Consider the following 25,976-nt stretch of genomic DNA (forward strand, 5'->3'; position numbering starts at 1 on the left):
ATCTGCAAACTTTCTGATCCAATTTACCATATTGTCATCCAGATTATTTATCATGTTCTCTTCAGCAGTCTGAAACCTCACTCATCCTCTGGCTCTATTCATAAATACTGGAGTGAACATACCTGTTCCCCAACTAAAAAAGATTGTGCCAAAAGAAATCAGTGGGAGAAATAGAATGGTTGATGTGTCCAGTATGAACTCCTCATTAAGGGAAAGAGCGCACTCAATCAATTTTTAATACCTGACCTCTCCAGCACAAAGCCATCATTACTAAATCCACAGTTTTCCCAATATGAGTAAATCCCACCCCATACTGTATATCTTTTTTATTAATTTATTACTATGGATATAAGACTCACTGGCCAATAATTTCCTGCTTTGCACTGTTGCCATTCATTAAAGGAATAACTTTACCCATTCTCCAGGGCTCTGGGAGCTTGAATTTGTCAAGGATCCAGCAATCACCTGTTATTTGTCCCATCAGGGTTTGGGGAGATTCACCTGCATGTTCTTAAAAAAAAACACCACCACCTCCTTTGTCATTTTACCCAAGAATATCACCTCCCTGAATATTCCCCATGTCTTTCGCGAAGAGCTTATTTAGTACTTTCCCCTCTTCCTCTGGCTCCAGGCAACAATTCCCTCATTTGCCCTTGAATGATCCTATCCTCTCCCTAGTTCCTCTGTTTTTTAATGCATGTATAAAATAGCTTGGGATTTTCTTATTAAATTGACCAAAGATATTTTATGGCTCCATTTAGTCCAACTGATTACAAGTTCTTCCCTGCTTCCTTTATAGTCAATTTAATACAATTTAAGATTCCTAAATGTTACATGTTCTTCCTTTTTCTTTTTGACTAAATTTGAAACTTTTCTCATTATCCAAGATCCCCGAACCTTGCCATCCTTCAATTCCAGGTAGAATCATGGTAAGTCTCTTCTCTACTCTTTCCAAAGCCTCCTCATCCTTTCTGTAATGAGGCAATCAAAATTGGCCAATGCTCTAATCAAGTTTTCTATAATTGTAGCAAGATTTCCTTACTCTTGTACTCAAATGTCCTGACTTATAAAGGAAAGCATGCTGTATGTATTCTTTACCACCCTATCAATTGGCATGGGTTCTATCAAGGAGATATGGACTTGGAACCTGAGAGCCCTCGTGTTGTGAACTGTATACTACTTACATTTGACCAACTAAAGGGATATACCTCTGATTAAACTCCACCAGCATTTCTCTGCCCATATCGCCAACTGATCTATATCCTTTTATATTCTTTGATAGCCTACACTGTCCACAACTCCACCAGTCTGTGTCATCTGCAAGTTATGTTGAAGCAATGGTTAAGAAAATGTCTCTTCTTCCTCAGAGATTTTGGCATGTCATAAATTCAGCATATAACCTGTGTCCCTCAACGGTTCTTATAGATGCATCAGCATGTCAAGATGTATCACTTATTGGTATAAGTACTGCAGTGATGCATCTTCACAGAATAATTCTGATGCAAACAATAGAATTTTCTCAAACAATATGTAGATTGCCCAATTTGAGAGAATGCAATACTCTGTCTCCATGGTGGGCAAATGGCTAATGCGTTGGTAGAAAACTTAGGAACCAGTGACCAAAAGTCCATTAGGTTTAAAATAGTTTATGGAAAAAGATAGGATTGGTCCATAAGTTAAACTGCCTAATTGGAGTAAGGCAAGGGGAGAGCATACAAACTCCCTACAGACAGAGTGGGATTTGAATCCTGGTCCGGTCCTGATTGCTGACACTATAAAGGCATTGTGCTAACCACTACCTCAACTGTGCATTGACAGGAACTTGTAAGGATAAATTGGGGGAGGGTGTTGCAGGTAAAGGGATGAATGAGTATGTTGGAAATGCTCACCAGTTCGGCAGCATCTGTGGAAAGAGGAGCAGTTCAGATCATAGACCCTTCATCCAATGAAAATAAATACTGTGCGTTTCCAGTATTTTTACATTTTATTTCATATACCTGGATTAATGACTTTTTGATTTTGGCAGAGTCCCTTCCTATCCTAGTTCCCTAGCTCTCTTCCCTCTTGATGAAGGGCTCCAATCTAAAATGTTGACATGTCTTTATCTCATACTCTTGCCACTTGATTTGCTGAATTCCTTCAGCAAAGTGCTTTGCTCATTGTTTGAAGGTTCTCTTTTCATGCTGTGTGATTCCTGCCTGAGACATTATTAGACTCATTTGTTTATACTCATGATATCGCTGTTTACATTTTTCTTGCCTTTAATGTGTGCAGTTTCATCTGCAGCATCTACTGTGATGGTCAGACCATATCAATTTTTTTTTCAGGAGGGAGAGCAGGAGAAAAAAAAATTGTTCCTTGTCTCTCATTTGCTTGATCTGATTATTTTCTTTTTGTGTTATCGAGTTCTTTGAGAGCAGGCACAGTTTGCATGCATTATTTCTGCCTGGATCACATTCCTCCTAATTATGATCTTTTCACCAATGGAAACAATAATAAACTGGACCTTGTCTGGTGAGAGGGAAGAATAAGGAACAACCTTGAATATCAGTCATCAGAAAGAAATATTTAATCATTTGAAAAAATTGTGCTGTTTCCAATCTCAATACTAAGTTCCTGACAGTTTTATACAATTTTTCTGAGGTGCCTGTCGGGAGAAATATCAAAACTATGAGGATTCAGGTGGTAAACATTCAAACCTCAAGTGACAGATCTTCTTTGGGTTCAACCTGTGAACAAGATTGTCTGATCTGTTATTAGTGTGATAGAAAATTAAGGAAGCCTGCATGCAGTACAGAGATCTTGAAATTCTATTTGCTTAAGAAGGCATAGGTTGTAAAAATACAATGCTGGGGAAACTCAGCAGGTCAAACAGTGCACTTTATATAGCAAAGATAAAGATACATAACCAACGTTTTGAGCTTGAGCCCTTCCCCAAGGCATAGCAGTTAACACTGTTACAGCACCAGCCATCGGATCCTGGGTTCAAAACCTGTGCTGTCTGTAAGGAGTTTGTATGTTCTCCCTGTGTCTGCGTGGGTTTTTTCCAGGGGCTCTGGCTTCCTCCTAGCCTTTAAAACTTACCAGGGGTTGTAGTTTAATTGGGTGTAATTGGGCGGCATGGGCTCGTGGGCCGAAACGGCCTGTTACTTTGCTGTATGTCTAAACATAAATTTTAAAATATTATGTGCTGACCTTCGTTTGATGGGAGATTGAGTTAATATTGCAGCTCTATAATTATTATGTCCAGTTGTGGTTGCCTCATTAAAGGAAGGATGTGGAAGCTATGGAGAAGGCACAGAGGAGATTTACCAGGATGTTGCCTGGATTGGCCAATGTGTCTAATGAAGTAATGTTGACAGAGCAGGGACTTTTTGGAGCAATGAAAGATGGGAAATGATTTAATATAGGTATACAAGATTATGAGAAACTTGGATAGGGTGGACAGCTAGCATCTTTTTCCTGAGGTGACAATAGCAAATACCAGAGGACGTCTGTTTAAGATAAGTGGAAGAAAGTTTAGTTTAAAAAATAGTACCAGACATACACTTCTTATAGGGAACAAGATAGGGCAAGTGACTGCAGTATCAGTTGGAAATCTCTTTGGGACCAGAGACAGCAACTCAATGAGTTTTAAATAATTATGGAGAAATAAAAGACTGGTTCACAAGTTAGCATCGTAAATTGTGGCAAGGCCAATTTTGGAGCTCTTGGGGAGAAAATAAGAGAAGGTGATTTGGAAAGATTGTTGCAGATAGAGGATTGGCTGGAAGGTGGGGGTTGGGGGGGTTGCTTTGTAGAATAAAATGATTGGATAGTGCCAGGACAACAATCTTGCTCTCTCTATGTCAGCAAGATCAAGCAGCTTATAGTTGATTTTAGGATCGAGGGGCCGAGGGACCAGGAATGGAAATGGGGATGGTTAAAACCTTCAAGTAGCTGGTAATCATATCGCAAAAAAACTTATGAAGCCAGGACATCAAGGGAACCGTGAAGAAGGCATACCAATGCCTTTACTTTTTAAAGAATCTGACGAGATTTGGCATGTTGTTGAATATCAAACTTCTCAGGTGCATTGTAGAAAATATGGGACTAGTTGCATCACAGCCTGGTTTTGGAATTTGACTGCCCAGAAATGCTGAAGGTTCTAGACAGTCACATAGTAAGGTCCATCACAGGATCTGACTTCCCATCCATTGAAAACATGGATGTGAGGCACTGCCTCAAAAAAGCTTTTAGAATTATAAAGGATCCCCATCACCTGGTCACAACTTCTTCTCACAGCTACCATCAGACAGAAGGTACAGAAGCCCAAAGACCAGTACCTCTGGGTTCAAGAGCAGTTTCTTTCCACCATTTATAAAGCTCTTGAACTTCATAAGGGACTCCTGCAAAAGGACTATCTGTACTACTGCTTTCACTTATTTTTGCCCTAGGATCACTGTGAATATTTATTATATATCTATTTTAATGTATTTGTTGCCTCTCTTTAATTCACTTTTTTTTTAAACAAAGTACCTGTCCAGTTGTAGAAAGTAAGAATTTTGGTCCATTTGTATGTGGTACAATGTATATGACAATAACACTCATTACTAGGTAGCAAGAATTTAGGCACAGCAAGTACTTGCTGGGGTGAAGGGCAAAGGTAGCAAGTTTAGGGAATTCTGGTTGATCAGGGATATTGAAGCTCTTGTAGGTTTTTAAAAAAAGTAAACATATGCCAGATTTAGGCAGTCTGGATGAAACAAATCCTTTGATGAGTTAAAGAGATATGGTTGTGTACACATTGTGGAAATTGGTCCCATTAAAGAGCAGCATGGCTGTTTTGGCGAAGAAGGTGAGAGATTTCCAGTGACCATTTCTCATCAGTTCTTTCTGTGAAGAAGATCATGGAAGTCAAGGAATCGAAGCAAATGAGTTGTTGTGTTTTGGACTATGAGTTGAGAAGAGGTGCTCGTGGCCCGACCAAGTTCATCTTTGGACCTCGTGGGAAGTTTGAGAAGAAATTGCAGAGAGCCCTGCAGAGATATTTGGAATATTCTTATCTAGCTGTGTCTTAAATATATGTAATGAGGCAGCCTCTACTGTTTCCAGAAGCAGAGAATTCCAGATTCACTATTCTCAGGGAAAGGCAGTTCCTCTTTGTCTGCTTCTGAAGGCTATATCCCCCAGTTCTAGTGTCATGCACGTGGAAATAACTTTCTTGCTTCTGTCTTGTATTATCCCTTTCATAATTTTATGTTTCTATAAGATCAGATTCAGATTTCAGATTTATTGTCAGAGTACATACATCACATACAACCCTGAGATTCTTTTTCCTGTAGGCACGGCAGAATTACCACTTATTGATAGTGCAAAAAAAAACTGTACACAGCATACACATGTAAACAAATGTAAACAACTGACTGCAATAGAGAGAGGAGGAAAAACAAAAACAATAAAGTGCAAAAGTAAGAGTCCTTAAATGAGTTTGTTGTTGAGGAGTCTGATGGTGGAGGGGTAGCAGCTGTTCCTGAACCTGGTAGTGGTACCTCTTTCCTGATGGCAGCAGCGAAAACAGAACATGTGCTGGGGCATGTGGACCCTTGATGATTGCTGCTGCTCTCCAACGGCAACACATCCTATAGATGTTCTCAATGGTGGGAAGGGGTTTGCCTATGATGTCCTGAGCTGTGTCCACTAACCATTTCATGGGTTTACACTCAAAGGTATTGGTGACCCCATATGAGACTGTGGTGCAGCCATTCAGCACACTTTCTACCACACCTGTAGAAATTTGCCAGGGTTTCCAATATCATACCAATCATCCACAAACCCCTGAGGAGGTAGAGGCGATGACGTGCTTTCTTCACGGTGCCATTAGTATGTTTGCTCCAGGAAAGATCCAACAAGATAGTGACTCGCAAGAACTGAAATTTGCTCACCCTCTCCACCTCTGATCTCCCAATGATTACTGGATCCCCTCTCATTCTTCTGAATTACAGCGAGTGACTCAATCTCTCTTCAGTGGCCAATACCCTCATTTCTGGGATCCACCTGGTGAACCTCTTCTGCATCACCTCCAAAGTCAGTATATGTTTTTTTAGGTAAGGAGACCAGAATTGCATTCAGTGTTTCAGGTTCAGCCTCACTAGTACTCTCGATAGTTACTGTAGAACCTCCCTGCTCTTAAATTCAATCCCTCGAACAATGAAGGCCAATACTTCATTTGCCTTCTTGATAACTTGTGGTAACTGTAAACCAACCTTTTGTGATTCATGTTGAGTTAAATAAGAAAATCTGCAGATGCTGGGGTTGAGCGCAATACACAAAATTGCTGAGGAATCTCAGCATTTGTGGAAAGTAAAAGGTAAATCAAAGTTCTGGGCCTGACCCTTTGTCTGAAATCTGAAAATGGACACCTGAATAAAAAGGTGGGGAGAGGTGGGAGGAAGACTAGCATCTAAGAGGTAATGGGTGGATACAGGTGAGAGCATACAAGAGGAAGAAGCTGTGAAGTATTGAGGGAAGAGGTCAGAGGACAAAGAAGGGTAGCTTTCTGAGATCAGATAAGATCAGGCATTTTCAGGCTAGTATGGCCATAGGTGAGCGAAAGTAAGGGGATGGGGAGCTGGAGGAAAGGAGACAGAAGTCGGGAAAGTAAGAAACTGGGGGAGAGGGTTAATGGAAATTAGAAATCAATATTTATGCCATCTGATTAGAGACTACCGATTTGCGAAGGGCCTCGATTTGAAAGTACAACATGCCACGGACAGAATTTTGTGATTCATGCTTCTCACTCCCAAATCCCTCTGCATGACACCATGCTGCAATTTTTCACCATTTAAATAATATTGCCTTTACAGCGCCAGTGATCAGGATCGGACCTGGGTTCGAATCCCATGCTGTCTGTAAGGAGTTGTACATTCTCCCCAAGGCTGTGTGGGTTTTCTCCAGGGGCTTTGATTTCTTCCCACCCTTCAAAAAAAAAGCATACCGGGTTGAAGGTTAATGGGGTATAAATAGGGCCTTGTTGCAGTGCTATATGTCTAAATAAAGAAAAGAAATTAAAAAGTAGGTGATCTTACATTTACAAGCATTGTGCTCGACCCTTGTCCACTCACTTAACTTGCCTATATCTCTCTGCAGATCCCACGTGGGAGATTAGCCAGGGAGGTTCAATCACTTGTTTTTCATGGTGAGGTAGTAAACTGGATTCGACATTGGCTTTATAGAATAAGCCAGAGAATGGGGTTCAAATCCATAGATCGCTCCAGGATGCTGCTCAGGCTGATAGGGAAGTTAAGAAAGTTTATGGTATGCTGGCCTTCATTAGTATGGAGATTGAGTTCAAGAGTCAAGAGGTAATGTTGCAGCTCTATAAAACTCAGGCTAGACCACATTTGGAATATTGTGTTCAGTTCTGGTTGCCTCATTACAGGAAGGATGTGGAAGCTTTAGAGATTTAGGGTCTCCAAAGACATTAGAATGCAGAGGAGATTTACCAGGGTGTTCCCTGGATTGGAGAACGTATCTTATGAGGTAAGGTTAACAGAACTAGGACTTTTCACTTTGGAGTGAAGAAGGATGAGATGTACAAGATTATGAGAAGCATGGACAGGATGGACAGCCAGCATCTTTTTCCAGAGCGTCAGTAGCAAATTCCAGAGACTGTCTGTATCAGTGAGGGGATAAACGTTTATGGGAGATCTTAAGGGTATGCTTTTTGCACAGAGAGTTGTGAATGCCTAGAATGCATTGTCAGGGCAGGTGGTGGAGGCTGGTACAATAGGAACATTTAAAAGACTCTTGGACAGGCACATGGATACAAGAAAATAGAGGGTTATGGGAGTGAGGTAGGGAAAGTTCATGCTGTTGAGTAGGTTTATGTACATTGGCACAAGATTGTGGGCCAAAAGGCCTGTACTGTGCTGTAATGTTCTATGTGGTAGAGGACATTTGCCTCTGGAGGCCTGTGATTAGTGTTGTGTCTCAAGGATCGTTGGAGGGTCCACTGCTGCTTGTCATCTATGTTGATGATAATGTGATAAATTGGATCAGCAAGCTTGCAGATGACACAAGGATTGGAGGTGTAGCAAACCATGAAGAAAGCTTTCAAGGCTTGCAGAGGGATCGAGATTCAGTTGGAAAAATGAGCTGCAAATTGACTGATGGAATTTAATGCAGACAAGTGTGAGGTGTTGCATTTTGGAAGGACAAACCAAGGTAGATATATAATTTCCAGAAAGTGGCGTCACAGGTAGATAGGGTTGTAAAGAGATCTTTTGGCTTATTGGCCTTCATAAATTAAAGTATTGAGTATTGGGGTTGGGATGTTACTTTAAAGCTGTACAAGACATTGGTGACGCCAAATTTGGAGTAATATGTGCAGTTTTGGTCACTACAGAAAAGATAATAATAAAATTGAAAGGATGCAGAAAAGATTTATGAAGATGTTGCCTGGACTTCAGGGTCTGAGTTACAGGGAAAAGTTAATCAGGTGATGACTTTATTCCCCGGAGGGTAGAAGAATGAGGGGAGATTGGATAGAAGTATAAAAAAAAATATGATGGGTATAGATAGAATAAATGCAAGTAGGCTTTTTCCACTGAGGGTAGGCGAGATACAAACCAGAGGAAATGGGTTAAGGTTGAAAGGGGAGTAGTTTAGGGGGAACAGAGGGGGAATTTCTTCACACAGAGAATGGTGGGGGTGTGGAATGAGCTTCCAGCTGAAGGGGTGAATGCCAGCACAATTTTCATAATGAAGAAAAATTTGGACATGGATGGGAGGGGTTTGGAGTGATAGGGACTGGGTGCAGGTCAGTGGGATGAGGCAGAATAATAGTTTGGCACAGACTAGAAGGGCCAAAGGGCCTGTTTTCTGTGCTGTAATGTTTGATGGTTCAGTCAGCAATGTCATCGGTAAACTTAGATATGCAACACTGGTCCAAATCACAAATGAAAATGGCAAACAGTTGGATGCCGACCACTGTGGCACTCCACTCACCACTTGCCAACCAGATAAACACCTATTTATCCCTACACTCTGCCTCCTGTTGGTTAACCAATCCTCTATCCATGCCAGTACTTTACCTCCAACTCCATGCATCTTTACCTTTTGGATAAGTCTTTAGTATGGCATCTAATCCATAAAATTTGAAGTGGAATCGGGACATTCAGCTCATCCATTCTGTTCTACCATTCAAATCTTGGCTGATGTATTTTTCCTCAACCACATTCTCCTGTCTTTTCACCAAAACCTTTGACACCCTTACTAACGAAGAACCTGTCAACCATTGCTCTAAATGACTTCTTTATCAAATATCTTCCAAGTAGATAGCATCTACCTGTTCCGTCTATTCACTGCTCTTGTTCTATCCCCAAAGATCTCCAGTATATTAGTAGTAGCATCTACCCAATGATCTAATTTTTTTTTGCCTGATGGAACATTTTTAATCTAGATGTCTTGCTATTTCTTCCTTAATGATAGCTTCAAGTATTTTCCTGATGACAGATGGTTAGTTAAATGGCTTATAGATCTGGCTTTTTGCCTGCATCCTTTTTAAAACATTGGCGTGACAGTTGCTGTCTTCCAATCCATTGGGACCGGCCCAGAGTTCCGGACATTTGGGTAAATAATCTCAAACGCCACTACTTTAATTTCTGCCATTTGTTCCACTACCCTGGGAGTTGAGCAGAAGTTTAAAAAGTTAGGCCATTATCTCAGAATTGTTTATAAATTTATAACACTCCAGTGAGGGTGGAAATGGGATATGAAGACAGATAAATGAAGAGCTAAAGAACTGGTACAGGAGAGCTTCAGATGCTTGGATCATTATGATTGTGTTTGAGATTGGTGGGACCTGTGGAAGAATCATACTGTAGCTGTGTCAAGCTTTGGTTAGGTTGAACTTGGAGTATTGTGTGAATCTCTGGTTGCCCCATTACAGGAAGGATGTGGAGGCTTTGTAAAAAGAGTAGAAGAGATTTACCAGGAAATTGTTTAGATTAGAAGGTCTGATATATGGGGAGAAAAAAAAAAATTACACAGCCATGAAATGGACTATCTGGTGCGTCAGTGAGGCTGAGACCATAGGGAATTAGGTGTCCTCATTTGCAGGTGCTACTTACTAACTTGGAACTGAACAGGAGAGTGTGTCCTGTAAGGAGATGTGCCTCCAGCAAATGGTTGTTGTTAAATGCCTGAGCACTCATGCTGATTTTTAGGCTCTGAATAAATCTCTGTCTCTCTAGAACGCCACATACTGGGAACAGAGAGCCCTTTCTGACTCCTGTGAGTAGATAATGGGAGGTCAGTGTCATTACAATTCTTTAACCTTGGGCCATGAATTTTTGGAGCCAGGCAGCTTGTAGCCCTGTCACAATGGGGCCCATTCTCTTGGTCAGCGGATGCAAAACTATTTTTTCAGGATCGACAGTTAATCAATTGTTTATGATTTATGATTTATTGTTTATGATTTGAATTAATACTCTGGATGTTCTGTCTGAACGTGAAGATGCATTTTCAAATTTCAACTCCTGCCACCAAAGAGAGCTGGAAGTATCACAAAAAAGTTGGTTGAAGTAAAAACACAATGCTGGAGAAACAAAGCAAATTAAACAGTGTACTTATGTGGTAAAGATAAAGATGCATAACAAACCTTTCAGGCTTGAGCCCTTCATCAAGGTATGGATGATATGTGGGCAGGCGCCTGGCAGCATTTTTCCATACCTTGATGAAGGAAGGGCTCAAGCTCGAAACGTTGGTGATGTATCTTTGCGAGCACTGATTGACCTGATGAGCTTCTTCAGCATTTGTGTTCTGACCAAAGAGAGCTGATGGCATTTCATTGTTTTTACACTTTGAGGGACGATTTCTTCTCTGTAATTTTCAAAGACTGAAATGTAAGGCTGTATGATTATGAAAACATTGGACAATGTAACTGAAAGCTGAAGATTTTTAAAACTGACTATGTTTTCAAATATGTTTTTGTAATTTGTTATTGGAGTAAATTTGGATTTACTGAAAATCTGTGCAAGCCCCTTTAAACAGTAGATGGTATGATCTTCAGGCAGATCACATGATTCTGCAACAACTGTTGGAGCAGTTGAGCTATTTTTCTCTTGCCGGCTGTTCTGTGCTTCAGTCAAGTTTCTTCCATCTCTGTGCCTGAATGATGAGCGAGGAAGAAAACTGCAAGGAGCTGCAGGTACATGCTCAGGCCTCCTCTCCCACAGATCTGCCACTAATCATGTCCCTGTGCTGCTGTTTGTTTTACAGAGATTGTGGAGGGGCGAGGAAGAAATCAGGTAAGCAGTGTTTGTTTTTGATTTTGTTCATATATGTGGCAATGAGGTCTTCAAACACTGTTTTCAGAACCATACGAAGGAAGGAGCTAGGTCCGTGCTGTGGAGCAACTAACTCCATACTGGAGGCAATAGCAGCTGGTGATCGCACTGACTGGCTGATTTATACTCTGCACTTGATTGGATACTTTGAGTAGAGTCTATTTGTGCACCTCAGCATCACAGAAATTCAGTCTTCACAAACACCTTAAAACACACACAGAATGATGCAGGCAGTATTATCTCTCCCAGGGCCATTAAGCTGTTAAAGCAAGGCCTTGCACTGTTAACCACCTCATTTCTTTATTGTCTGCAGGTGAACCAAAAGTAAGTATTTGCTTCAATCTATTCCTTTGGATTTTTTTGCTAAGATTATGCTGATGAATGTGTGGTCTCTTGTCTGCTTTTTTAAATGAATCAATCTGGTTGAAAGCTAAAAAAAAATGATTGACAATATTTAGGAAAAATAAAGCAACACTTAGATACTGTGGAATTCAGTGACAATGAACTGAGGAACACTCTCCCACTTAATTTTGCTCCATCTTGGAAAACTAATTGATTGAGCCAACTCTTTGAGACACTGAACAAATTCCACCCCTTTGTAAGATGGCCACCCCATTCAATATAAGGGAAATTAAAATCTCCCAGTAATACTACCCCATGATTCTTGCAGCCATCTGCAATTTCCCTTGATGATTGGGGGAATAGAAAAAGTCCCAATAAATAATCATTCCTTTCCTGTTTCTAAGTTAAACCCACATAGCTTCACTGGATAATCCCTTAAGAACATAGTCCCTAAGCACTTACTTTACATCATCCCTAATCAACAGGATATCTCTCTCCTCCTCTCTTCCTGTTCCTGTGTTGCACATGTGGCATCTGTACCCTGACATATCAACTCATCCATTATCTTACCAGATGATTTAAACATAGGTGGAGGAGGAGGTAATGTAGAAGAAACACAAAGGTTGCAGAAAGACAGACAAATTCGGAGAATGGGCAGAGAAGTGGAAAATGGAATATAATGTCATGCAATGTACAATCATGCACTTTGGTAGGAAAAAATATAAATGGGCAGGCTATTTTTTTAAATGGAGAGAAAATTGAAAATACACAGATACAAAGGGACCTGGGAGTCCTCGTGCAGGATCGCCTGAAGATAAACTTGCACATTGAGACAGTGGTGAAGAAGGCAAATGCTGGCGTTCATTTCAAGAGGAATAGAATATAAGAGCAGAATGTGATGTTGAGACATTATAAGGCACTGGTGAGGCCTCACAGAGTATTGTGAAGTGTTTTGGGTTCATCATTTAAGAAAAGATGTGCTGACATTGGAGAGGGTTCAAATGAGGTTCATAGGGATGATTCTGGGAATGAAAGGGTTATCATAGGAGGAGTGTTTGACAGCTCTTGGCCTGTACTCATTATAATTTAGGAGAATGAGGGGGAATCTCATTGAAACATTTTGAATGTTGAAAGGTGTGGACAGAGTAGATGTAGAAAAGTTGTTTCCCATGGTGGGAGAGTCCAGAACAAAAGGGCACCACTTCAGGATCGAAGGGCATCCGCTTAGAACAGAAATGTGTGGGAATTTCTTCAGCTAGAGGGTGGTGAATCTGTGGAATTTGTTACCACCGGTGTTTGTGGAGGCCATGTATTTAAGACAAAGATTAATAAGTTCTTGATTAGACAGGGCCTCAAAGGTTATGGGGAGAAAGCTGGACAGTGGGGCTGAGTGGGGAAATGGATCAACTCATGATTAAATGGTGGGGCAGACTCGATGGGCTGAGTAGCCTATTTCTACTCCTATACCATATGGACGTGGTCTACAAGATCACAACCCATCTTTAGCCTTATCCTCACCCTCCCAAAATCAATCAATCCACATCCTCTGATTCTGTTTATAATTAAAATGCTATTGATCTCTCTGTTGAATACATTTAGTGAAACAGCATCTACAGCTCTCTTTGATGGGAAATTCCATAAACTTCCATTCCTTTGGATGGTGGAACATATTCTTCCTGGTCATCAGGGAGTAGAGATGTTCCAGAGGAATTTTTGTGATTTTTATAAATGACTTGGACAAAGTTGAAGGGTTTGGTCAGTAAGTTTGCAGATAGCACAAAGGTTTGAAGGCATTGTAGATAGATGTGGCAGATGGACATTCATTCTGATAAATGTGAAGTGATACACTTTAGAAAATTGAAATGGAAGGCAGTGTACATGGTTTACAACAGAATTCTTAGCTGTGTGGAGGAACAGAGGGATCTTGGGGTCCAGGTTGATAGATGCCTTAAGTTGTTAGGGTTGTTAAGAAGGTGTATGGTGTGCTGGCCTTTGTTAGTTGGGTATTAAGTTCAAAAAGTGTGCGATAATGTTGTTAATCTATAAAACTCTGATTAGACCACACACAGAATATTGTGTTCATTTCTAGTTGGCTCATCACAGGAAAGATGTGGAAGTTTCAGAGAACATGCAGAGGAAATTTACCAGGAAGTTGCTTGAATTGGAGAACGTGTCTTGTGAGGAAAGATTTGAATGAGCGAGTACTTTTCTCTTCGAAGTGATGGAGGTTGAGAGGCAACTTAATAGTATAAGATTTAAGAGGGCATAGATAGGGTGGACAGCCAGCACTTTTTTCCTGGGGTGACAATACCAAATACCAGAGAACATCAGTTTAAGGTGAGTGGAGGAAAGCTTACAGGAGATATCAAAAGTATGTATTTTCACACTGAGAGTGGTGGGTGTCTGGAACGCTAGAGTGGTGGTGGAAGCTGTAACAATTGGGATATTTAAAAGACTCTTAAAAGACATAGAGTTATGATTTAAGGTTCCATTTATTGTCACGTAATAATGCATAAAAATGTAACATACATGATATACTTCAACTTTTGACTGCTGTAAGGCAGTCACAATGACCATTGCCCTGTGTAACTGAATGTCTATGGATTCACCTCCAGTGTTCCTGCAGCCTCTGCAGTTGTACAGACCCCTGTTCTATCTGTTGGCAAACCGAGCTCCAGATCCAAACCTTTGACACCATCAAGAATCCTTCAGCTCCCAAGGCCCTTCAGGAGTCCTTCTTTCCTTCAGAATCTTTTCGAATCACTATTCCGATACCTGGTTCCCATGAGCCAATCTCCAACAGCCTACAGCCTGTGTGGATTCTTTGACCTCACTGGTCTGTTTCCATGATCACCATTTTGTATGGTCTGTAGCACAGACATAGCCATCTTGGGGTTGAAAAAACCCACCGTCAGCTCCTTTAACAGGTTTAAAACCTGCATGGAGCCGTTGGCATCAGGACCAGGCAGGATAACCCTTTGGAACAGCGCTCCATCTCCCTTCCCCACTCTCCTGTGTCTGCCCCAGCAGCAGCACTGATTTTTAGCAGCTCTGCCAGTGCAGCCATTTTTTATGGATGTGAACGATGGAAGGGTTAGAATAGGTTTATATATGTTGGCCAATATCATGGGCCAAAGAGCTGGTAGTGCTCTGGTGTTCAATGTTAGATGTAAATTGCTGCAAAATAGACTTGCCATAAAATAAGGTGCATGGTGTTGGGAGTAATATAGCAGCATGGATGGAGAATTAGATAATTAATAGAATGCAAAGAGTTGGGATAAATGGGTATTTCTCTGGGTGCCAATCAGAGGTCAGTGGAGTGCTGCAGGGATTGGTGCAGGGCTCGGAACTGTTATTGATACACATTAATAATTTGGAACAGCGAACTGAATGGAGTGTATCTAAGTTTTCTGGTAACTCAAAAGTGAGTGGAAAAGCAAATTATGCAGAGGGATGTAGATATAGGTTCAGTGAGTGATAATGAGAGGCACTGTTTTTGTGGATGGCCAGAGGATTTTTCCCAGGCCTGAATTGGCTAACATTTCTGGGACTGGATTTTGAATCCTGCACTGTTGGTAAAGAGTTTGTATGTTCTCCCTGTGTCTGAGTGGGTTTGCTCCATATGTTCCGGTTTCCTCCCACCCTTCAAAAATGCAGGTCAATTGGGCGGCGTGGGCCCAAAAGGCCTGTTGCCATACTGTATGTCTAAATTTAAATTTAAAATGTAAAAATTTAACACCAGGTGCATAGTTTTAAAATTAGTCATACAGTACGGTTACAGGCCCTTCTGGCTCACAAGCCCATGCTGCCCAAATACACCAAGTAACCTTCAATTACTGTATGTTTTTGAAGGGTGGGAGGAAACTGGAGCAACCAGAGGAATCTCACACAGATATGGGGAGGGCGTACAAACTCCTTACAGACAGCGACAGATTTGAACCTGGGTCACTGGCGCTGTAATAGTGTTCTGAAAACTTCTAGACCAACCATTCCACCTGTGTTATAATTTCCTTCGTGTTTATAATTCAGCTTCACTGTATCAGAACCAGCCAATTTTGCTATCAGTCATTCATTGAAATACTAACTCTCTTTCCCTTCCATGAACATGAACTGTGTGGACACTTCCAGCTGGTTTGACCTGCATTTGGCAGCTTTGTTGTTTTTCTAACATCTTGACCAGATGGCTTCTTCAGCAGCCGATCATCAACCCTCCAAGCCTGGCCTCACTTTATCAGAGATGTCCCCTTTGTTCCATCTCTTCCCCACCATCTCTGCCATGCAAAATAGTATTTTTCTCTTTCTTAGTTCTGACAAAGCCTCTTTGATCTGAAACAATACTTCTTTGCCTTTCACACACACTGCCTTAGTGTATCCAGCCTTCACTGCTGTTAGTTTAGGGTTAAAATGTTGACCAAATTCCTATATAATGGGGCAGAACTTTTAAATTAGCCAGGAGCAAGTATAGTTCTGCAAGTACAGAGGTGATGTATGAGTAGGGCATAGAATTGTAGGACAGTTAAAGGTACAGGAAGACTCCTATGCCAGTTATTTTCCTGTTATCTACGAAACCTTGCAATTCCTATCTATTCACTTTTCCTTTGGCTTATGCTTAACTTATTTCCATTTGGAGTATCCTTTTACTTTTTTCTTTTACTTTCCCATTTGGCTATTGGTTTAAGTTGGAAGTAGCCCCTGTTTTTCTGTTGGCATCATTTTGCAGTATGGCTAAAATCCTGACTTTTGCCCACTGTACTATTTGCACTGTGTTTAACTTGCACTTTGCCTGTCAGCAGAATCTACAGTAAAACCCCTGTTAACCAGAATACAAACAACCAAGAAAAAGAAATTGTGGAAATTAAATATTTTTAAAAAAGCAATTTTAAAATTGGCACATCTTGCCATTCGTTCACCAGTCACGCAACACACCATCTCAAGCAACCAGAAAATTCACTTACCTAGCATCTACAAATCTCCATAAGTGCTGGATATCAGAGTATTCACTTTCTTCTTCTTCTTTGGCTTGGCTTCGCGGACGAAGATTTATGGAGGGGGTAAAAAGTCCACGTCAGCTGCAGGCTCGTTTGTGGCTGACCAGTCCGATGCGGGACAGGCAGACACGATTGCAGCGGTTGCAAGGGAAAATTGGTTGGTTGGGGTTGGGTGTTGGGTTTTTCCTCCTTTGCCTTTTGTCAGTGAGGTGGGCTCTGCGGTCTTCTTCAAAGGAGGCTGCTGCCCGCCAAACTGTGAGGCGCCAAGATGCACGGTTTGAGGCGTTATCAGCCCACTGGCGGTGGTCATTGTGGCAGGCACCAAGAGATTTCTTTAGGCAGTCCTTGTACCTTTTCTTTGGTGCACCTCTGTCACGGTGGCCAGTGGAGAGCTCGCCATATAATACGATCTTGGGAAGGCGATGGTCCTCCATTCTGGAGACGTGACCCATCCAGCGCAGCTGGATCTTCAGCAGCGTGGACTCGATGCTGTCGACCTCTGCCATCTCGAGTACCTCGACGTTAGGGGTGTGAGCGCTCCAATGGATGTTGAGGATGGAGCGGAGACAACGCTGGTGGAAGCGTTCTAGGAGCCGTAGGTGGTGCCGGTAGAGGACCCATGATTCGGAGCTGAACAGGAGTGTGGGTATGACAACGGCTCTGTATACGCTTATCTTTGTGAGGCCATCATCAATAATATACTTATCCATAAACTGCTTAAATGTTTCAAATATGGAAGTTCATACACTCAATTCTGGCAAGGAACAACTTCCAAAGTTATCTGAATTACAAACACAGTAGGTTAGCTATGGAGCAGCACATTTTACAATTCTGTGCAAATCTAAGCTTTGTTTCTCCACCATGGTGAAGTCTGCATGGTCCATGTGATTAAGCCAAACCCCTACACTGAATGAGATGCAAAAGTAACTTAAATTTAGAATGATCAGAGCGCAGCTAGAATGTCTGCCAGCATGCTCAATTAGATGTGTGGATGAAATTATAGTTTAAGTTGCCAGCAAACCCCGTGGTAGATTTTGGTATGTGGAAAGAGGGTGCGGCAATAATAGCAGTATTCATGATCAAGGAAGAAACCTGTGAGTTTGAACTGATTTGAGATCAAGACTGAAAAAGAACAATTTAATACATGAGACACAAAGGAGAAGCAAATGCTGGAATCTGGAGGTACTCAGCGGGTTGAGCAGGATCAGTGGGAGAAACAGAATGGCCGATGTTGCCAGCTGAAACTTCATCGAGACTGGTTAAATGTAGTAAAGATGTGTAAATTGGAGAGGTGGGGACTCCCGATGAATCAGGAACAGGAGAATTGTGATGGACCCTGGCAGTGGATTGGTAGATATCAAGACAAAGGGGGAGAGAAGCAAGAAACACAAAGGGGTCAGTGGAAGAGGATGAGTCACACAGGCTGGAGTGGGTGATTAGAGACAAAAACTACCAGTGCTGGGATTGGATAGGGAGAGAAGAGAGAGAACAGGGAAGGGGGTGCGGGTAGTGGGCGGGCGGGGTGGGGGGGGAGTAAGAGGAGAAAGTGGAAAAATGCATTGGGGAGAAGGGGAGGAGAAAGATGAAACCAAAGAAGAAGGGAGATGAGAATGGGTGGGGGATAGGAAAGGGGCCAAAAAAGAGGGAAGGGGAAGAGCAGAGGATCACAGAAAAGAAAAGTACCAGAAATAAAGTTCTATGTTCATACCATTGGTCTGAAGACTGCCCAGGTCTATCCTGGACCTTCTCCACTGCCAGAGAGGAACAACATCTCATATCATCTGACTCTACATATATAATGCTATGAAATAGCATTTTTTTCCGGACCACGGTGCATGAGCGCACACACACACACACACACACACACACACACACACACACACACACACACACACACACACACACACACACACACACACACACACACACACTATACACAGTACATATAAGCTCATAAGACAAAGAGGTAGAAATAAGCTATTTAAACCATCTAGTCTGCCCCGCCATTTAATCATGAGCTGATCCATATTCCCACTCAGCCCCACTGCCTGACCTTCTCCCCATAACCTTTGATGCCCTGGGTAATCAAGAACTTATCAATCTCTTAAATACACCCAATGACTTGACATCCACAACAACCCTCTGGGTAAAGAAATTATGATGCATCCCTGTTCTAAATGGCCACTCTCCAATCCTGTTGTGCCCTCTTGTCCTAGGCTCACCCACAATGGGAAATAACATTTCTATATCTACTCTGTCCACGTCTTTAAACATTCAAAATGTTTCAATGAGTTCCCCCCCTCCATTCTAATTTCCGAGTATAGGTCAAGGACCTTCAAACTTTCCTCAAATGATAACCGTTTCATTCTTGGAAACATCCTCGTGAAGCTCCTCTGAACCCTCTCTAATGTCAGCATATCCTTCCTTAAAGGAGGAATACAAAACTGCTCATCATACTCAGAGTGAGGTATCACCAATATCACATCCCCTGATCTTATATTCTATTCCTCTTGAAATGAATGCCAGCATTTCATTTGCCTTCTTCCCCACTGACTCAATTTGCAAGTTTACCTTCAGGCTACCCTGCACAAGGACTCACAGGTTCCTTTGCATCTGGGTACTGTATTTTCAATTTTCTCCACATTTAGAAGAGAGACTGCCTGTTTATTTCTTGTATCAAAGTCCATGATGTACACTTTAGGACATTATATTTCATTTGACACTTCTCTGCCTGTTTTTCTCATCTGTCTAACTCCTTCTGCAGCCTCTCTGTTTCCTCAACACTACCTGCTTCTCTACCTACCTTCGAATAATCTGCAAACTTGGTAACAAAGCCATTCATTCTGTAATCTAAATCTTTGATAGACAACATAAAATGAAGCGTCCCCAACACCAACCCCCGTGAAACACCACGAACAACTGGCAGTCAACCAGAAATGTGATCCCTGTATTCCGAATCTCTGCTTCCAGCATGTTTCCTGGTATACCATAGGATCTTGTTAGGTAGCCTCATGTGCAGCACCTTGTCAAAAGGCTTCTGAAAATCCAAATACCCAACAGCCACTGCATCTCCCTTTTCAAGCCTGCTTGTCACTTCAAAGAATTCCAATAGATTTGTCAAGGAAGATAGTCCTTTTAAGGAAAACATGCTGGCTTTGGCCTATCTTGTCGTGTGCCTCCAAGTTTTCCGTAATCTCCTCTTTGACAATTGACTCCAACATCTTCCCAACAACTGAAGTTAAGCTAACTGGTCTACAATTTCCATTTTGCTGCCTCTGTTCCTTCACTCACTTCCCTGATACCCTTCGACATCCAGCACACTGTTAATGTCTTCCACAGTGAATATTAATGCAAAATACTCATTTAGCTCCTCTGCTATCTCCTTGTCTCCCATTATTATTATTTTCTAGTGGTCCTATAACAACTTTTATCTCTCTTTTACTCTTTAATATTGTTTGCTGGCCTACTTTCATACTATAGTTATTCTGACCGGTTGCATCAACGTCTGGTATGGAGGTGCCAACGTGCAGGACAGGAAAAGGTGTCAGAGCATTGTGAACTCAGCCAGCATCATCGTGGGCATTAGTCTTCACTCCATTAAGGATATCTACAAGAGATGATGTCTCAAGAAAGCGGCCCCTTCATCAAGGACCCTTACCACCCAGTCCAATGACCTCTTCTGACTACTATCAACTTCCCAATCCTCCATCTTCCCACTAATTTTTGCTTCCTTGTATGCCTTCTCTTGTGCTTTTGGGTTGGCTTTGACTTCCCTTGTCAGCCACAGTTGTGACATTTTTTTCCATTCATTTGTTTCCTCTTTTTTTAATATGTACTTATTCTGCACCTTCCTCATTTCTTGCAGAAACTCCATCCATTGCTGATCTGTGGTCCTCCCTACTAGTCCCCCTTTCCATTCTACTTTGGCCAGTTCCTTGCTCATTCACTGTAATTCCCTTTACTCCATTGAAATATTGACACATCTGACTGACTTTAGTTTCTCCTTGTTAAATCTCATATTGAACTCAATCTTATTCTGATCACTGTCCCCTTAATGGTTCCTTTACCCTAAACTTTCTAATCATCTCTGGTGCATTACACCGCACTCAATCCAGTACAACTGATCCCCACGTGGGCTCATCAACAAGCTGCTCTAAAAAGCCTTTTCATAGGCTTTCTACAAATTCCTCTCTCGAGGACCAGTTCCAACCTGAAATTTTCAATCTACTTGCATTTTAAAATCCCCCATAACATTGCCTTTTTGACATGTCTTTTCTATTTGCTTTTGTAATTTGTGTTCACATTGCAGTTACTGTTTAGAGATCTGCACATAGCTGCCAACAGTGTCCATTTACCCTTGCCATTTCCTAACTCAACCCATAATGATTTGAAATCTTCTGATCCTATGTTATCTCTTACTAACGATTTCATGTTATTCCTTACCAACAGAGCCATGCCACCCCCTATCCTTCCTTACCTGTGTATCTTTGGGCATTAAACTCCCAATGACATCCATCCTTTTGCTGCAACATCATACCTGCCAATCTGTAGCTGTGCTACAAGGTCATCCACTTTGTTGCTTATGCTGTGTGCATTTAAATACAAAACCTTTATCCCTGTGTTCGTCACTTTTTTGACTGTGTCTCCCTGTTGCAACTCTTCCCCCTGACTGCAATTTTCCCCAGTCTCCCAGTTTCCCACTATTCTTTGCAACTTTGTGTAAGTGAGCTTTTAATTTGATGTCTTCCTTTATTTCCTTAGTTATCCAAGGCTGCCTCTTTCCACCCATACAATCCTTGTTTTTAACTGGAATATAGATTTTTTTTTACTCATTGATTCTTGCATAATAGGGGAATAAAACAATTCTGAGGGGTAACTTTTTCACAGAGAGCAGTCCATATTTTGAACAAGCTACCATAGGAAGTAAAAGAAGTGGATGCAATTTTAATGTTAAAAAGATTTTGAAAATCATGTTCTAAATATAGGAAAATGGGATTAGTTTGGAATAACAACTTGATCAATAAGGCAATGTGGGACTGATAGGAAAATCTCATACCTCCATGCAGATATCTACACGACACTGGGATGTACAGAGGGGAATAAGGAAGAGGGTTATTTTAGAGTCATGGAATTGTGCAGCCCAGAACAGACTCTTCGTTCATTTTGGACATGCCCACATAGCCTTTCCTGTCCATGTTCCTGTCTGAATGTCTTTTAATACGTAACATAGCCTCTCCTTCTACCACATTCGTGGTCCAGTTATCAAATAAGGTGAGATACAAGGAAAGATATTGCAAGTGTAGTGAGATGGTTTCAAGATAATAATATCAATAAGAAGAAGAAGATGATCACTGACTTCAGGAGAGGGGGCAGAGACCACACCCCTGTCCACATTAAAGGCGCTAAAGTCAAAAGAGTAAATTGCTTCTGCATTTCTGAGCAATTGAATTCCCAAACTAGGCTGTGATGCAATATAGATAAAGCAGGAAAGGAAGGCAGGAGTGGGGCCCAGAGGTAATAGAATATTGGAGAGGAGTTGTGAGAGATGGGGAAAGAGGTTGGGAGAGAAACCATTAGGAAGTAGAGTGGGGAAAGAAAAAGAGAAAAGATCAGTAAAGGAGTAGGTATAAAGAAAAGATTGGAGCAATGGAATCAGATTGGAATGGGGTCACCTCAAATTAGAGAAATCAATGGTCGTGTTGTTAGTTTTAATGATGTTTTGTGGCTCAAATTTATGTTGAGCCTTGCCCTGACAATGGCGAGTTGTGTTCCACAGGGGTCAGTGTTGGGGCCATTTCTTTTCAAGTGGTTTATGTTTTAAAGTTGTATATTAGTGATTTATATTCTGGAATGAATGGCTTTGTGGCCAAGTTTGCAGATGATACGAAGGTAGGTGGGGGTGGGGGGTGGGGGGGTAGGTAGTGTAGAGGAAACACAGAGGCTGCGGAATGATTTATATTGATTAGGAGAATGGGCAGAGAAGAGGCAAATGAAATATAATGTTGGAAAGTATATGGTCATGCACTTTAGTAGAAAAAAAGAAAAGGGCAGAATTTTTTTTTTAATGGAGAGAAAGATGAAAATTCCCAAAAGGCACCCGAGAGTCCTCATGCAAGATAGCCTGAAGGAAAACTTGTATGTTGAGATGTTGGTGAAAAAGGCAAATACAATGCTGGGATTCATTACAATAGGAATAGAACACAAGAGTAGGGATGCAATGTTGAGGCTTAATAAGGCACTGGAGTATTGTGAGCAGTTTTGGGCTCATTTAAGAAAAGGTGCTGACATTGGAGAGGGTTCAAAGGAGGTTCACAAGGATAATGGCGGGAATAAAAGGGTTATCATCAGAGGAGCATTTGATAGCTCTTGGCCTGCTCTCGTTGGAATTTAGGAGAATGAGGGGGAATCTCATTGAAACATTTTGAATGTTGAAAAGCGTGGACAGAGTAGATATAGAAAGGTTGTTTCCCATGGTGGGAGAGTCTAGGACAAGAATTTGAATTATGGAATGAATGGCTTTGTGGCCAAGTTTGCAGATGAAACCAAGGTAGGTGGAGGAACTTCAGGATTGAAGGGCAACCACATAGAACAGAAATGCATAGGAATTTCTTCAGCCACAGGGTAGTGAATCTGTGGAATTTGTTGCTGCAGATGGTTGTGGAGGCCAGGTCATTGGGTGTATTTAAGGCAAAGATTAATGTTAAATTAATAGCCAGGAGATCAAAGGTTATGGGGAGAAGGCTGGACAGTGGGGCTGAATGGGAAATAGATGAGCTCATGATTAAATGGCGGGGCAGACTCGATGGGCTGAATGGCCTGTTTCAGTTCCGATGTCTTATGGTCTGATGGATGAGGCAAATGATAGACATGTCACTGCAGGATTAGGTTAGGGAGTTAAAATGATTGGCAACAACAGCTCAAGTTTAGCCCACAAACCTAATGGCATTAACTCTAATTTTAGCCAATCCCTACCCTATCTGATTCCACGGTTCCCATTTCTTCATTGTCTATGACAACTACTTACTTATTTCTCTCTCCAACAATTCTTTCTTAGCCTGCTTCCCATTGGTTTATTCCTCAACCTGTCTTTCCACCTCTCTCTCTTATGTCTGTCACCTCTGGGCCTTTGCCCAGTGTCGTTCGCCTTTATATATGTAATTTCACTCATTCTATCTCAGTCATGACAAAGGGTTCACACCTGAAATGTTGACTGACAATTCCTACTTACAGATTCTGCCTGGTCTGCTGAGTTCTTCCAGCAATTCTTTGTTTGCTCAAGTTTGGATTCATTTGTGTTTCTCGGTTTACTTTCCACAGTGTACTAGAAGTTTGATAAGAATATTTGACGACATGGCAAATCTCTGGTTCCTTCGAAAGAAGAGACATTTGTGTGTCTTCTTCACAGTTGCATTGATGAGCTGACTCTAGGAGAGCTCCATTCCCTGACATAACACCCTAATTTCAACCCCCCCTGCTATTCTAGTTTTGCTCCCCAACAGCTCTTGCAAACCTGTCTGTTAGAACATCGTGAGCAGAGCAGCTCCCTTGCCATGCTGTGATGCATTCAGCAAGTACGTTTTCAGTGGTGCAACTCGAAGTTTTTGAGGGACAAGGAGACCTGACAATCTTTAAAAAAAATTGAGACATTGGCACCACATGATTGTTCTAGGTCGGGTCTTTGGAGATATTTTATCCCAAGAGCTTGAAGCTAGCTACTCTTTCGACGCCATTAAAGTGAATGTGTGGACTCTGCCTCCTTTCTTGAGGTTAGTGATTAATTCCTTTATCTTATTGATGTTGTAAGTGCCACTTTACTTTAAATATCTTTCCTGTGTTCTTCTCATTGTTATTTAATACCAATTTCACAATTCCATAAATATTTTTATCTTCTGAGAGATCTGCAATTTTGGCTCCTATTATATAAAAAAATACAAAAAAAATTATTTCAAAATGACAGCTTTGGGAGTGTGCAGGTACAGAAGACACAAGCAACTGCAGATGCTGCAATCTTGAGCAAACGACAAGAAGCTGGAGGGACTCAGTGGGTCAGGCAGCGTCCTTGGAGAGAAAGGACAGTTAGTGTTTCAGGTCAGGATTCCTTTTTTTCAAGTCTGTGACTGAAACTTTAACTGTGCATGTCTCCAGGGGTACTGCTTGATCTGAGTGCTTAGCTTTTCATTGCTCGAGGAATATTTGTTGTAGAAATTCAAGGATCCTGTAGGTGGCAGCAAAGGTAGATAAGGTGGTTAAGGCAGGGAATAGGCCAAAGGTAGATAAGGAGGTAATAATGTAAAAACACAAAGCTGGAGAAACTCAGCAGGTCAAGCACTGTCCTTTATATAGCAAAGGTAAAAATGCAAAATCGACATTTCAGTCTTGAGCCCTTCATAAATGTATGGAAAAATGTCAGCGTGCGTCCAAACAAAAAAAAAGTTGGGGGGGGGGGAACCTGTGGTCGCAAAGGCTGGAAGTGATAGGTGGAGAAGGGAGGGAGAGAACAGCAGCGATCAAGGGGAAGAGGGATGGCTGGGTGAAGGGAGGAGGAAGGGAGGGAGGAGAGTTGGAAAGGGGAAGGTAAGCGGGGAGGGGGAAAAGGAGATCAGGGGAAACCAGAAAAGTCTATGTGAATGCCATCTGGCTGGAGAGTGCCCAGACAGAAAAAAATCAGGTGTTGTTCCTCCAATTTGTGGGTGGTCTTGGTGGGATGGTTCATAAGACCGTGGACGGACATGTGAGTGTGGGAGTATGACACAGAACTGAAATGGTTGGCTACTGGGAAATCCATGTCACTAGTGGAGACTGAGCGAAGGTGCTCAGCTAAGCGATCTCCCAATCTGCGCCCAGTCTCTCCGATGTAGAGAAGGCCACAAAGGGAGCACCGGATGCTGTAAATCACTCCTGTGGTGTTACTTCACTTGAAAGGCTTGTTTGTGGTCATGTCTGAGGAAGGAGGTGTGGGCACATCCTGCAGCTGCAGGAGAAGATGCCGCTGTGGGAGAAGGAGGGATGAATGCCCAAGGGATGTCCCTCTTAATTTTTTCCTCTCTCACCTTAAACCTCTACCCTTTTCTTCTAGAATCATCTACCCTTGCATTATCCATGGCCCTCATGGTTTTATAAACCTTTATAAGATCACCCTGAGCCTCCTCTGCTATAGGGAATAAATGCCTAGCCTTTTTAACCTTTCCCTACAAAACAAGCCCTCCTGTCCAGCAACATCCTAGTGAATATCCTCTGCATCCATTCCACCCCTCCCTTCCAGGTTAGTAGAAAACTTTTCCCTACAATAGGAACATTTAAAACTAATGGGGATTGG

At 41.7% G+C, this 25,976-nt stretch overlaps 1 protein-coding gene across 2 annotated transcripts in view; it reads left to right on the forward strand.

Annotated features, from left to right (window-relative positions):
* sh3pxd2aa (SH3 and PX domains 2Aa) overlaps positions 1 to 25,976 on the forward strand; it is a 205,028-nt gene that overhangs the window by 74,400 nt on the left and 104,652 nt on the right. For both annotated transcript variants that reach the window (XM_069900483.1, XM_069900484.1), the window contains exon 7: positions 11,263 to 11,291. In XM_069900483.1, coding sequence (XP_069756584.1) covers positions 11,263 to 11,291 — 29 coding nt within the window. The remainder of the gene's footprint in view (positions 1 to 11,262; positions 11,292 to 25,976) is intronic.

The sequence above is a fragment of the Narcine bancroftii genome, chromosome 10 (assembly GCF_036971445.1).
Source record: "Narcine bancroftii isolate sNarBan1 chromosome 10, sNarBan1.hap1, whole genome shotgun sequence".
Classification (NCBI taxonomy): Eukaryota; Metazoa; Chordata; class Chondrichthyes; order Torpediniformes; family Narcinidae; genus Narcine; species Narcine bancroftii.